General features: G+C 41.7%; 1 protein-coding gene across 1 annotated transcript in view; it reads left to right on the top strand.

The window, feature by feature from the left end:
• rnf31 (ring finger protein 31) overlaps positions 1-15,274 on the top strand; it is a gene marked incomplete at its 5' end in the record, with an annotated part of 43,202 nt that overhangs the window by 6,124 nt on the left and 21,804 nt on the right. The window contains 8 exons of the mRNA XM_080033464.1: positions 3,122-3,299; positions 4,662-4,795; positions 9,356-9,528; positions 10,487-10,720; positions 10,824-10,985; positions 11,077-11,229; positions 12,509-12,694; positions 14,981-15,187. Coding sequence (XP_079889590.1) covers positions 3,122-3,299; positions 4,662-4,795; positions 9,356-9,528; positions 10,487-10,720; positions 10,824-10,985; positions 11,077-11,229; positions 12,509-12,694; positions 14,981-15,187 — 1,427 coding nt within the window. The remainder of the gene's footprint in view (positions 1-3,121; positions 3,300-4,661; positions 4,796-9,355; positions 9,529-10,486; positions 10,721-10,823; positions 10,986-11,076; positions 11,230-12,508; positions 12,695-14,980; positions 15,188-15,274) is intronic.

Raw genomic sequence — 15,274 nt, 5'->3', positions numbered from 1 at the left:
TGCAGGTAAATCATATCACCGTAATCAATGACAGACATGAAATCTGCCTCAATAATCATTTTCCTACTAAATAAAGGGAAGGTGGTTTTGTTCCTATAAAAATAGCCAATTTTTTGTCGCAGACAATGTACAAGATTTTTTATATGAAAATTAAAAGTGAGTGTATCATCTATCCAGATGCAGAGATATTTATATTCAGTGACTCTTTAAAATAAAAATAATTTTTTTGTAAAAATATTGAAATCATTAAAATGTGTTGCTTGTAAAATGTAGTTCTTGCTCTGGAGAAACACATATATTTTGTATTGTCTGTATTAAGAACAAGCCTGAGGTCCACTGGACAGTCCTGCATGGTGTTAAAAGTGGTTTTGTATAGATTGGTGCACCGCATCAGAAATGATCAGGATAACATTCTTCAATTTGCCAGGGAACATATAGACTGGACTCTGGAGCAATAGAAAAAGGTTGTGTGGTCTGATGAGACCAGACTGACCCTGTTCCAGAGTGATGGGTAGCCTGGCGCTACCAGACCATCGTACTTCATTTCATTTGTACAGAAGGTCTGGAAGTGCTGTAATTGGCAAACGTTCACTCACTTGGAGGCGGGTGTCTGTTGAAGTTCAAAACTATTGGATCTGCTCAGTGCCACTCTGGATCTGCCAACCAATCGCATAACGTTTGGTCGTGAGCCGGCTTCTGACGGTGCGTTCAGGGAACTCGGAAATTTCCGACTTCACTACATATTGTAGTCTATGGATCTACTGGTACCTGGCAACGGTAACTTGTTAGAGCCTAACGTTTAGTTATTTGGATGAGAAAGGTTGTAGGCGTCCATACTTTCCCGAGCAGATGCACTGGAACACAGACAGGTCGGAACTCGGAACTAACAAGTCGGAAATGTCCGAGTTCCGAGCGTAAGGGAACGCAGCATTCAACTGAAACTGGAGCACGACTTCGACCCGTCGTTCTCAGCCACTTCCTCTGTTCGCTGATTGGATACTCAGAAATCTGTTCGGAAAAATCTCACTAATACGCCCCACCACCAGACTGACTACTGAAGGGAAAATGAAATTTGGGCGGAAGTAGGTAGGCGGGCGGAGCCAGGCTAAGTGATGGGTGCATCAGGGTAAGAAGAGAGGTGGATGAAGTGATGCTCCCATCATGCCTAGTGTCTACTGTACCAGCCTGTGTGGCAGTGTACAGTAGGATCTGGGGTTGCTTCAGTTGGTCAGGTCTAGTTTCTAAGCAGCATTATGTGTCAAACAAAGCTTATAAAAATTACAGCGAATATGTGCCGTAATCAAAGCTAAAGATGATCCAACAAGATCTTTGAGTCTGTGACTGTGTTTATATACAGCTCACCAAAACATTCAGAGACCAGTCTGGATTTTTCTTAAATCTTCATCTCTAACATTACTTAATGGAAATGCTCTTAATGATAATATTTTGGGGGGAATTTGGTAGAAATGTTTTCAGTAGTTTATAGAATAAAACCAAAATGTTCATTCTACTCAAACATATGCCTATAAAGAGTAAAATGAGAGACACTGAATATTTGGAGTAGTCTCTTAATTATTTCCAGAGCTGTATATATATAAATTAGTGCTGTCAGTTTAACACGTTATTAACGGCGTTAACGCAAACCCATTTTAACGGCGTCAATTTTTTTATCGCGCGATTAATGCTCGTCATGGCCTAGGAAACGTTGTGGTTTTTTCACAAGCTGTTGTATCAACTAGTAATGCTAGAACAACTGAAACACCACAAACTATTCATATGGCTCGCATTTAAGTTACTGTCAATTCAAACGGGACATGTCCTACAGCGTAATTTCACATTAAAATAATTTAACTGGCACCTCCTAGCTCAGTTGCGCGACCTTCACTAGTCTTCCGTGTGTGACTCTGAGACCCATGCTCTGAGTCTACGCGGAAAAGAACAGAAAAGAAAGCTTGTCATTTGCAGAAGTCTTACTTATAACCCTGCGCGCACACCAAAACTTCCATGAATGTTAGTGGCAGCCGCCAGTCATTCATTTTCACTTTAATTTTCGCTACGAAGGGAGACTGAAGCCTCGGCTGCAGCAGCGCCATAGCAACCACCTGTGTGTCCACTCCACACAGTCTGAAATAAGCCGTGAATGAAAGACTCCCAAAACATTTAGGCCTACAACAACCAGTTTAATGTAGCCTTAATACTAATTTGTTTTATATACCCTATATTGTTTTATGGTTTGGTTTTTAAATAAAAAAAGAAGTTCCAATATGTTTGTGAATGCTGTTCTAGGGGTGGGGTGCAGGGGGGAGGGTCTATATTGTTGTTTGCACTGAATTGCAAATTATGATATTTTAGAAGAAATACACTCAATTACAATGGTGTAGACATCATTGTAATTCAGTGTATTTCTTCTTAAATATCATAATTAGAATGGGTGTGATAAGAGAGAAAAAATTATGGGACAAAAAGAAGTCAAGGGACATTCAGGCTAGAATAAATAAAAATGCCATTAATCGCGATTAATCGCGATTAATCGCGAGTTAACTATGACATTAATGCGATTAATCGCGATTAAATATTTTAATCGTTTGACAGCACTAATATAAATGCATGATTACTTTATAACATCTTAAGAAAGTAAGTTTATTAAAGGTGACTTCATAGGCGATTCAATCGTCTTGGGAAAAAACAATGGTTATCCATCCCTTCAATCGCTCATTCATGATCCTATCGCCAATCGGAAAAAAAGCCTAGTCCGTTCCCTCTCCACTCCTCTCATTGGTCTGTTTCCCTCTCCTATTCTCTGATTGGTCCGTTCTGTTTCCTCTCTTCTGATTGGTCCGTTCCGTTTCCTCTCTTCTGATTGGTGCGTTCCTTCTCCTATACCCTCATTGGTCTGTTTACTCTTGTGTTCTCTGATGGGTCCTTTCCCCTTTCCTGTCCTCTGAATGATTGGCCCGTTCCCACTCCTTTCCTCTCATTGGTCCGTTCCCTCTCCACTCCTGTCCTCTGATTGCTCAGTTCCCTCCCCTCTCCTATCCTCCGATTGTTTAGCATTGGAACGTTTCTTGTCTTTATTCTGAAGTAATCATAATTATATACTCATCTCACCACTTTGTTTCAGAGAACTGCGCAATCTGTCAAATCTTCCGTATCTCTGCCCACTGCCTGAGCTGTCTGCAGGGGCTGTGTTCAGAATGTGACAGACTGTACCACTCCCACCCAGAGAGGGCCAGCCACAGGCGGACAGCTGTCACTGCACCCTCATCATCTTCATCATCCCAACACAGGAACAGTCACAGGTCAGGATCCTTTTTACACTTGGTATGAACAGGAAACTACAAGTCTGTCAATTTCAAGTAACATTTAATTCTAGACTTCATTGAATTTTCAAACATTACCTTGTGAGGTTAAAGGTCTCAGCACAGTATGCGTCTGCACATTAGCCCTGCATTCCAAATCATATACTTTTTCTAAAGTACAGAAGAGTTTAAGGGCCACAGGAGAGAGAAAAAAATCAGATAAGGAAGATTTTTTTTCATTATGTCGAGAAATGTCAAGAATAAAGATGAATACTCCAAAATGCTATTGGAGTTAGTGGGGCATTTAGGTATTTTCAGCATACTACAATTGACGTGCATGTATTGGGACATCCTAAATCTTTTTCTGGCATCTATCTATAAAGCAAGAAACGTCTGTATGTCTGTGTGTCTGTCTGTGTTCCTGTGGCTCGCATACCTCTCGGACTGTTAGTCAGATCGGCTTTAGTGTTAAAGAGCGCACGTTACGCTATTTTCACTGTTATAGAGTTAATGTATAGTTAAACACTTCCGCGACAGTGACGCTAATTTCAGTTAGCATGTCAATAGCGGTTTCCATTTAAACTAGCACGGTCTCGGATAGCTCAGCTACCGGTGAATGTAAACATGATCGCTTACACAGAATGTTTTAAATTCGTTAGAACCTAACACCTAAACGAGCTAAAGACTATGTAAGATGCAAACATGCCCTTCATTTTGTTTGCAAAGATAAATGCTGCTGCCTTCAAGCTGCTATTACCAATGAAAATAAATTTTCACCTGCTTTGCCCATAAAGAATAGAGGATTATATGGCGCAACAAAGAAAGAACACTAGTCACATTGACGAGCGATGTGACAGCCATTTCAATGACTGTGTGACACTGCCTATGTGTAGGCTACATCTGTTTATGTGTCCCACTTTGATAGACGGGTTACATTTAAGCATGCATAAGTTACTGCTTCCTACGGGCACTGCACTAGTACTAAATAGTAGGGAAGTATGGGGATTGGAACGCAGGGAAGGAGTCACTTTCTTGCCCACTTGTGGTTGTGTACAGATCAGTTGTCAGGGTTTCCCAGTAGATTAAACTGGAGGATTCAACGATGGCATCAATTCAGTGGTGAAAAGATGAATATGAAATGCAATGACTTGTTTGAACAGTGGCTGGCTATCAGCGGTAGCAGGACTGTATTTATTCTCATAGTATGTAGTATTTGCCATAAACAAGCCAAAGTTATGACATAGACCAAGTTGCTAGAATGACTATGACAATAATCAGTACGAAGTCAAAATGTATTAATGCATTCTTTCTATACAATGTAACTGATGCTACAGTATAATGGTCCCTCTTCTCCTCTTTCAGTTCTTCCACCTGGCGTTGCCTTCACTGTTCTAAGGTCAACTGGCTTCAGGATGTGCTGTGTGAGGAGTGTGAGCGCCCTCACATGGAAGCCATCAGCTGTAAAGCAGATGAATCCCAGCCCGCCACCATCACTGGTCTGTGTTGTGTCGTGGAAACGAAATATCAACCTCTAGAAAGATGAGAATTTAGGCAATTAATACCAGATGACACAATGTTTAAATACAAAATGAACAGATCTTTATTGTTTGCAAACATGAGTCAAGACAACAATACATCAATGGGATTGTAATGAAATGACTGGAGAATGCAGTCATTTTCCAGAAGTTATAGCAAAATCTATTAACGCACGAACATCAGCCTATGTAATAGATGTTCAGGGTTGGAATACTGAGACATAACAACATACGTTGGTGCGACCTAGTCTCCAGTACATACTATCTTAGTTATAACAACCTGACTTTATCTTACACAAGACTAAGGTCAGAAATGTTTGGTCTATTGTATGAAGATTCACAATTTAGGACAATACAATATAGTATAAATATATTTCATATATTCACACAATAATAATTTCCATAACAGTTGTCATCCCAAGGCTCCTCCTTATAGTATCAGTACTGTCCACCCTCACATAGATGATAGTAAATCAGTCTACAGCAGGGGTGTCAAACTCATTTTGGTTCGAGGGCCACATACAGCCTCTCTGATCTCAAGTGGGCCGGACCAGTAAAATAATGGCAAAATAACGTACATATGTCAACTCCAAATCTCTAGCTTTGTTTTTCAGTAATATGCTTTATCACTCAGCCTACATTTGTAACCTACATTATCATGGATCACAACGGATCTCTGTACCCCCCAGGAAATGTCTTAGTAAAGGTTGCTGCTGGCCATGGGAATAGGAGGTGCGGCGCGTAGCGCCGCAGCAAAAATTTTGGGGGTATTTTGCTCAAAGATGCCAATATACGCACTAATGAAATAAACAACTGTTTATTTGAATACACACATACAACAGGCACTGACGTTACAGTTGTCCAATTTTGTTTACTATATGTACAGGGACACATTTTGTGCAAACATGCAGACAGTACAAAATTAAATTAAATAAAAGTGCAACTTCTACTGTTTTGATTTATTTTTAAATACAGAGGTTATTGGTTGTTTTGGAATTCGTTTTTCCCAATTTAAAACATAAAAATAAAGCAGCATGGAAAATTAGGAAATAAATCTTGTAGGCCTACACTAGCATGCTCCTGCTCGTTTCGCGCGTGCAGAGCCGCGGACACATCGCGCTTGCTAGTACATTAATTGTTCAGCACTAAAAATATATATATTTTTATTTTTATTTTTTTTTGGTTTTTACTTTGCCATAAAGCACTGGAGGAAACATTAATAGCGGTGAAGCAAGATTGCCATTTACCATTTCCCACGTTGCTAAAATGTGCTTTTTAAAATTTTGGCTGCCCCCTAGCGGCTGGAGTGAGCATTTTGGTTATTTCTTTAAAAATTCATATCTCCTCACAGGAATGGGCTAGAGACTTACTTTTTTTTTTGAAATGCTCATAAATGTGTGCTCTACAAGTCGCGGGCCAGATTAAATCATCTCGCCGCGGGCCGTATGTTTGACACCACTGGTCTACAGCATTTCAATCTAAGGCATGTACCTTTGACTTACTGCTGCTGCTACACTAAAGAAAGTTGTTGGGTTTGTTGAATTAATCATGTATTAATTGAAGTATTCACTCTATCATTATAATATTTAAAGAGGTGCTATTATACTATTTTACAGTCTAACTTTGGTACTGCAGTTTAACCTCTCAGCAAAAACGCTCTGTCCCTCCGCACTCTGTTTGAACCTGGCCAATCAGAGAAGGCATAGCAACAGGCACGCCCCCTAGTTTCACGTTACACCGAGCGGACTGCAGTGTGAGCGCAGGCAGATTTGAACAGGCGGGGAGGGGGGACAGGGACATGTCTGAGCGTGTAGCAGCATGACCATACACGGAAAATCCGCTTTATCTACGTAGATAAAACCCGGAAACTAGACACTAGGAATTTGTCTAAAATGCATGTATGTCATTATCTGACTCTTTGGTATCATTTAGCATGACTGTATAACATTATAACAACATTTATAGGTCATGTATAGGTCAGAAAAGAAGAAAAAGCATAAAAGGTCCTCTTTAATTAATCTGTAATTTAAATTGTGAAAGAAATACTCAACTATAATATGTAATTTGTAATGTACCGGTAACTATTTTAATTTAGGACAGGGCAAGTAGGTTTTTTTTCCAGCCAGTAGGCCAGAACATAATCAAAGGCTGATTCAAGGAATACGACACACGTGTGATAATGCAGGGAATGAATGCATTTAAAATAACTCAATATTAAATGTGTGATTGTGTCATTTTAATTTTTAGAAAAGTACAGGCTGGTTTGTTATGCAAAACAACAGCACACCTACCCTCTGAATTAGGCTAGTTAATGCATCCTGCTCACCTGCTACAGAAGTGTGTTTTTGTTAGCTAATTATAAATATTTAAATGGAAAGTGAGAAAAAAAATATTTTTGTGTAACTGTATCCAGTAAGTTAAATGATCATTTAATTATTATTGTTTTTTTAATTTAACCTTTATTTAACCAGGAAAAAACCTATTGAGATTACAAATCTCTTTTTCAAAGATGACCTGTCCAAGACAAGCAGCAGCACAATGAACCACAGTTACAGACAAACAGTTACAGACAAACAGTTACAGACAAACACACAGGGACCAAATTAAAATAGCTGGACAACAGAAAACACTGTCGCTTTCAAAAAGTCTGAAGAGGAAGATTGACAGCGACAATAGGGCATCCAATGAAGAATGAAAAGACAAATACGTTTTCATCCTACCTGTTGTCATGAATGCAAAGCCATTGTATCTGCCGAGGAGTTGTTGCTCTTTTCAAAGAGTACAGTATCAGACAGAACCACAATCATGCTTACTTCAAGGTGGCATACCGCCGCGGAAAAAATTAAGAGACCAGTCTGGATTTTTCTTCTTGTTGCTTCAATCTTCATCTCTACATTACTTATTGAACATGCTCTAAATGACAATATTTTTCTTGTGAATTTGGTAGAAATGTTGTCAGTAGTTTATAAAATAAAACTAAAATGTTCATTCTACTCAAACATATGCCTATAAAAAGTAAAATGAGAGACACTGAATATTTGGAGTAGTCTCTTAATTATCTCCATGTGATGTCACATGATGTGCATGGGCTTATTGTTACTGTAAGTGTAGTGGCAATTGGTCCTCAATGAAACAATAACTTGAAAATAAAGAAATTGAAATAAACAATGTAGCCTCATCAAACAAACAAAACACAAGCATAAACAAACTTATAATACAAACGAGGAAATAAACATAAAATAATCTAATTTAATTTATATTAAACAAACAAACTAAATAAATGTTTTATCATTAAATCTTGCACCTGAACAGCTCCAAAACTAAAAAATCCAGCGGAGATTTTAAAAGTACGGGCCCCCCGGCGCCGACCGCCAGCCCTGCATCGGCGGCGCCCCACCCGTTGGCCCGGATCAAACGCTTCTACGAACCGCCGCTGCTCGCTTTTCCGCTGTTTTTCAGGTTATGCAAATTAGGGGGGGAAAAAATCATGGCTGACCCCTATGGTCCAAGAGGCTTTATTGTAGAGCACCATGAGCTGTACATGTGTAAGAGATGTCAAGTCAATCAGAGTGAGGGGGAAAGGGGCGTGGCCTGTCAAACATTGCATTTTTGAATGATTGTTTTCGCATTTGTGGCGCCCCCTATGGGTTAATCTTGACAAGCTTCGAGGGACATGTTACCACATGTCTTCTGCACATATCCAGCAAGTCGTATGATGATAGGACCTACGGCCAATTTGTTAATAAGCCCCGCCCCTGCGTAAAGATTTTAGTCAATGGCGGCCATGTTTTTCAAGCTATTCTACTAATATACGGGAATGTGCATCGTAGTCCCCCGAGGCTTTGTGAGAAATTTGGTGTTCATAGAGTAAAATTTGAGAAAGTTGTGGTTAAAACCCTGTTTTTCAGTTTATGCTAATTAGCGGAAAATATCACCCTATCGTACACCTGTGGGAAAAATGTCAAGTGAATCGGACTTACGGTGTGCGGGGCGTGGCCTCTCAAACTTTCTTCAGTCTGGGCTTCATAACAGCGCCCCCTAGTGGAAATTCAAAAAACTGAATGATAGCACCAGCACACCCAGTGGAGTGGACGGACATTCAGTGACATGTTTGCGTTTCTAAGTGAAACGGTGTGGGAGGAGATAGAGCTAGAAAATGTGGCGGAAGAAATAAGAAGAAATAAGAAGAAGTATGGTGGATAACAATAAGTTCTATAAAAGTCTTTTTATGGAAAGCAAGACCACTGCTTTTTTAACAGTGGCAGTGCTTTTCTACAGAATTGAGGAGATGATTTGTTACAATGAATATAGTGAACTGTGTGTGTGTGTGTGTGTGTGTGTGTGTGTGTGTGTGTGTGTGTGTGTGTGTGTGTGTGTGTGTGTGTGTGTGTGTGTGTGTGTGTGTGTGTGTGTGTGCGTGTGTGTGTGCCTGCGTAGGGGGTGAAACTAGACGCATGATTTGACAAAGAGGCGAGTTTCAATGTCAGAAGTTGCATGAATTTTCTGTGTGTGTGTTCTCAGAGTGGCAGTGTAAGAGCTGTACCATGGTGAATGCAGCCAGCAGTATCCTGTGTGAGGTGTGTGAACGACCTCGTTTGGCCACACGTCCTCCAGTGACCCCCTCACACCCACCCATCACCCCCCCTAGACCACCTGCACCAGTACTGGGCATGCCCGGGGACCCTGACAGCCAAGTAAGTTCTTTCATCTATGTGTATGTGTGTATGTTTCTGTGTGTGTGGAGCATGGCTACAGGAATGTGTGTTGACCACTTTGATCTAGGGGGAAATGGAATGCTCGTAAGTAGGCATGGGCCCATTTCCAGTTTCAATATTGATAGCAAAGACTCAGGATGTGGATACAACACAAATCAATACAATGCATTACAGGTCAGGTACACTTAGAATGGAATAAAACTATTTTTTGATAAAGAACCTCAGGACACAGTTTGAGGTCGTTCCCTCTTGATGTGTTCAATGAAAGGTGATGTTAATATCCTCTAATATCGATGAGCCACAACATGTCCATTTACGGGTGTTTTCGTAACCTCACACTAGCCGAAATGCTTACCAATACAAACTTTAAACATTCATAGCCCCTACCACACCAGTCTCAAGCTGTTTTGTTGCGTTGGTATCTTTGGTTTAAACTGGCCTTTAAACACAGATGACCTGCATGAGCTGCAGAAAGACAAATGACATAACTCATCACATTAAGAAAGTGCTGCAAAAAGCTCCAAAGCCAAACGTAATTTTTATCATTACATTTTTGTTAAAAACACAATCAGAGAGAGCATAAGAAGCTGACAGATAAGTGAAGCTTCAATCTTCAAAAACATTTCCAATACCTTTTTAATTTGCAAAGGAGCAGATGCCTTCTCGCAGCCGTGTGAGATTAGATTATTGGTCCAATCACAACCATGGTTTGTATGATTGACATGAGTTGAGATAATTTTTTGACCCTTGTATACTCTCTCTCTCTCTCTCTCTCTCTCTCTCCTCTCTCTCTCTCTCTCTCTCTCTCTCTCTCTCTCTCTCTCTCTCTCTCTCTCTCTCTCTCTCTCTCTCTCTCTCTCTCTCTCTCTCTCTCTCTCTCTCTCTCTCTCTCTCTCTCTCTCTCTCTCTCTCTCTCTCTCTCTCTCTCTCTGTCTAGTGGGTGTGTCAGTTCTGCACCTATCTGAACTACTCTCCTGCTACGGTGTGTGAGATGTGTGACCTGGCGCGTCCGGAGCCTGCACCGCTGCCTCTCAAGCTCCGCCCCCCCTCTCCCGTCAGAAGGGTCCCCGCCCTGTCAATCAAACCCAAAGTGCCCGCCTCCGAAAACCTGGACACCTGTAGACAGAGCCTCATGAAGGAGGAGGGCCTCAAGCTCATTCAACTGATCAGAGCAAGTTCTCTCCATCACCTGGCATTGTCCTTGGCTGTAGACATGTATGTAGTGCATGTATTCTAGCGTGTGTGTCCTTGCTGTGTGTGTGTGTGTGTGTCAGGATGGGGAGAAGAAAGGTGTAAGCCCAGAGGAGGTGTACACCAGCATCAAGGTATCAGGGGACAGCAGCATCCTGCCAGGCAAGTGGTTAAAGACAGAGCTCCCTCTGCTCCTGGACCACATCGGGACGTTGGTGGCTACATCTTCTCTCTCAGAGCACACAGTCAGTATCCCAGGAGTCATTCAAGTCTGACCAATCAAAGCTGTGTGTTTGTCTGACTGTCACATTGACCAGCTGTTTCCTCCAACCACAGGGCAGACCATGTGAAGCTGCAGAGCATGCTGGGAGCCAGGAGCAGCGTGCTGGGCTCCAACTGTCCAGGGTTGAGGCCAAGCAGGCCTGGCTGACAGCAGGGGGCAGCACTGAGGGAGCTGCCACACAGGCTCTGAGAGACAGACTGGCCAAGGTGACTCACATGTCTGAAGACAAGCTTACAGATGTACAGTAGAGATAGACCGATCGGTTCGGTCCATTCATCTGCATTTTTGGCATTTTGACATAATCAATATAGGCGAACATCTACGCTCAAGATGCAGATTAAAAATATACACAAATAATGTGTGAAGACTAGGGCTGTCAAGTGTATCTAATTAATTACAGGCTCTGTGATTAATTCATCTAAATTAATCGCATACTTTTATGACACTTTTATACCTGTTTATAAACAGCTGTATAGCCTGCTACTGTTTCTCTCTCTCTCTCTCTCTCTCTCTCTCTCTCTCTCTCTCTCTCTCTCTCTCTCTCTCTCTCCTCTCTCTCTCTCTCTCTCTCTCTCTCTCTCTCTCTCTCTCTCTCTCTCTCTCCGTCTCTCGTAACTTCTGTCTCCACAACAGACAGCGCTGCACTTCCACAGATGCCTATGCCAATTCATTCACCATCGTCGTACTCATAGGCAAAAATATTGACACATACACACACACACACATAGGGTGTCCGTTTACGCGGGAGACGAGACAGCTAGCAAACAAAATTGAGACACACGGAGGAAGATTGAGAGATACTGTTTTGAACCTACATGGTTGCACCCACTAAATCAATAATGCACAGACACTGCGGAGAATAAAGTAAGATGTCTTCCTACCTTCATGCTTATTTGCCCAAAGCATCCCTTAAACCGTCCATAGAGCCCTCGGGCCCGCCCTTTCCTCTGCTTCTCTCTTTGCTTCTCTCCCTTTCACCCGTGCGGGCCGTGTATGCAAGCCATGATGCAAGCTACAGGTTCAGCTCGGTGCAGCTGCGCACCACTTTTCCACCGGGTCAAAGGGCACTATAGAAGTGCGATTAATCTGCGTTAATTTTTTTAATCGCGTTAATTTTTCTGTGATTAATTAATCGAATTAATTTGACAGCCCTAGTGAAGACACTGTGGGCATCCTCATGGCTGCTGTGGAGCAATGTTAACGTTTCTTTTCATTTTAAACTCAAATATTTACCTTGTATTCTATCCTTATTTAATAAAAGTTCATTTATGTAAAAAAATTAAATAAAAATTTAAATAACAAAATGTTTTGTTATTTTAAGATTGTGGTATTTTATCAAATGCAAAAAAAAAAAAAAAAAATTGTGATATTGGCATTATATATTGGCTATCAGCCGACCTAAATATCGGTATGGGCATCAGCCATTGAAAAACCCATATCGGTCGACCACTGGTAATATTCATCTACTCTTCCCTGTGCTCTCAGGTAAAGGAGCTGTGTGCCCTGGGCTTCAGTGATGAGGCATGCTGTCATGAGGTGTTGAGGCAGAGTGCGGGGGACCTAAGAGGGGCTCTGGCCCTGCTGCAGAGACCCCTGCTGGAAGCCTTCCATAAGCGCATCTGGAGTGACAAGCTGGAGCCTCCTGTAGACATACATCAGCCTGATAAACAGGTGAGAGCAGGCAGATACTAGCCTGGCTCCGCCCGCCTACTTACTTCCGCTCAATTTTCATTTCACTTCAGTAGTCAGTCTGGGGCTGCGGTGTATTCATGGATTCCTGCTCGAACAGATTTTCTTGCGGTCCAATCAGCGAACAGAGGGAGTGGCTGAGAACGATGACGTCGATGTCGCGTGGCAGTTTCAGTTGAAGTCAGAAGCCGGTCCATGACATACGTCACGACCAAACGTTATGCGATTGGTTGGCAGATCCAGAGTGGCACTGGGCAGATCCAATAGTTTTAAACTTAACAGACACCCGCCTCCAAGTGAGTTAACGTTTTGTTAATTGAGCGATTCCAGACCTTCTGTACAAATGAAATGAAGTACGATGGTCTGGCAGGACTGTACACTCACCAACACTTCACAACTCCCTGCCAGAAGTTTTTTGTTACCAGCCCCCCCCCCCCCCCCTGGGATGTAGTTTCTAGCCACACAATAAGCTCAGTAAGTAGCAGACTGAGAAGGTAAACATTCCACTGTTGGATCACAAACGATACATAAGCCGCACACATAATCATTAAACATGTGAGGACAGTGTTGGAGAGACATGATATCCTCTAGAAACCCCCATAGAAAAACTATTCTGAGAGATGATCTGTTGGTTCAGCTTGAGTACTTGGCCACAATCACACCTGAAAACATGGCCTCCGCTCAGCTTCTACTTCATATTGTCACACAGGCTAACAATGTGTGGAACACGCATCATTGGAGTCTGTAACAAGGTCCAATCATATCACCAGAGCCTTCCAACATACACCACAACAATAAAAAAAGGCCGTGATTTGCGGTAGGCTAAATAAATGTGCACATGTCTCTCCAAGCGTTTCTCTCTGATCAGACTATCACCTGCTCTGTGTGTGTGTGTGTGTCTGCGGCTCTGCGCACGACCGCAACGCGTGTGACTACGGCATGCAGACGGGACAGAGCAAGACAACACTGAACTGGTGGCCAAAATAAATTGAACGGCATTGAACTGAAAGAATGCTGCTTTATTTTTATGTTTTAAATTGAGAAATACATATTCTAAAACAACCAATAACCTCTGTATAGAAATCAAGCAAGTAGGCAAATAAAAACCATTAACGAATTATGGGCTATCGCATCACAGTAGGCCTATTGTCCCCCCCCCCCCCCACTCCCCCAAAAAATAAACATTTAAAAACCACCTTAAATAACACATTTTCTGGGGGAAACACTGTGTATATTATGTTACTCAGTAGTAAGAACAAGCACAATGTGGGAAACAGATGATTTGAGGGGCACAACCTTAATGAAAATATCCAGTGGCAAGGAGCAAACTGGAAGTAAAAAGGTCACACAGTCAACAGTGATGAGTGTGAGGGCTCAGCTTCCATAAGCATCGCAAACTACTTTCCAATCATGTTGCCTAGGGACACAATGAGGCAGCACTGTGTCCCTCTCTCATCCACGGAAGATTGGGTTCCAGCTGAGGACCAGTCAAGCTATTAGCTTTTTGCTGTTTTTAATTAATAGTTTAGGGGTTTGTGGCCCGCACACAGGCTGCTTATTTAGTGAAAACCATCTGTACACACTACTACCTGCACATAGTAAATAGCACACAAACAGTTAGAGACTAGCTTGTGGGCACAGTTGAGCATTAAGCAGATAAAGAGCCAAAAGTTTTCCAAATGTCTGATACCGATACTGTCCAATATCATAATTATTCTACCTTTATTTGTTGGTGGTGAAGTCTTAAGCAACACTGCAATTCTAATTTAAAAGAGCAACAAATATACACAAATGCATATAGGTTTATCTGAACATAAACATTATGTATGAATGCAGAAGAACATCAGAACTCAAATTTTTAGTTGCTAATTCTAATACTAATGTGTGCTTTATCACACAGCTATGGTCTTAAAATGTACATTGCTTTCATAGTTAAAATCATTTAGATTTCTAAAAATCTGAGTTGTCAGTCCGATATCCAATATGTAGATTGCAGCCAAAACGGACCCGATACCAATATTGGATCAGATCGGTCCAATCCCTACTTTGTTATTGGCATTATGCAATTTACAAAACAAGGAAGGGGAACATTACAAACATACAGATCATTATCAGTGTCGAAAAATGTTGAAAGAAAACCACAAAATAATTTGGTAAACAGGTCAAAAGAGCACTAAAGGGCAAGAGACAGTAAAAGAGTAAGGATTTGGACATGTTTTAGAATAAAGATTCTTGAACCTTTTACACGCTTCCTTTCTTTTCTTCCAGCGCATATGTCGGCGGTTGCTTGCGGTGTACGACCTTCCCAGTTGGGGCCGTTGTGAGCTGGCGCTGTCGCTGCTCCTGGAGCACAGCGCCACCTACTCACTGGAGGACGTAGTGCAGGCCGTACGAGAGTCCCACGACAGGGAGTTCATCAAGAGAGTGCTGGCTAAAGAGTGTCCCATCTGCCTGTCTGTCTTCCCCCACAGCAAGGTACTACTGAGTGAGCCAGCGTTTCACAGGAGTGTGCAGTGTTGAAGCAAATCTCAATATTATTCCCTAAAGTTCATTTATATATAT

Source organism: Ammodytes marinus, assembly GCF_949987685.1.
Source record: "Ammodytes marinus genome assembly, chromosome: 9".
NCBI lineage: Eukaryota > Metazoa > Chordata > Actinopteri > Uranoscopiformes > Ammodytidae > Ammodytes > Ammodytes marinus.
Note: the sequence above shows the minus strand (reverse complement) of the source record. Positions and strands in the feature narration are given on the sequence as shown.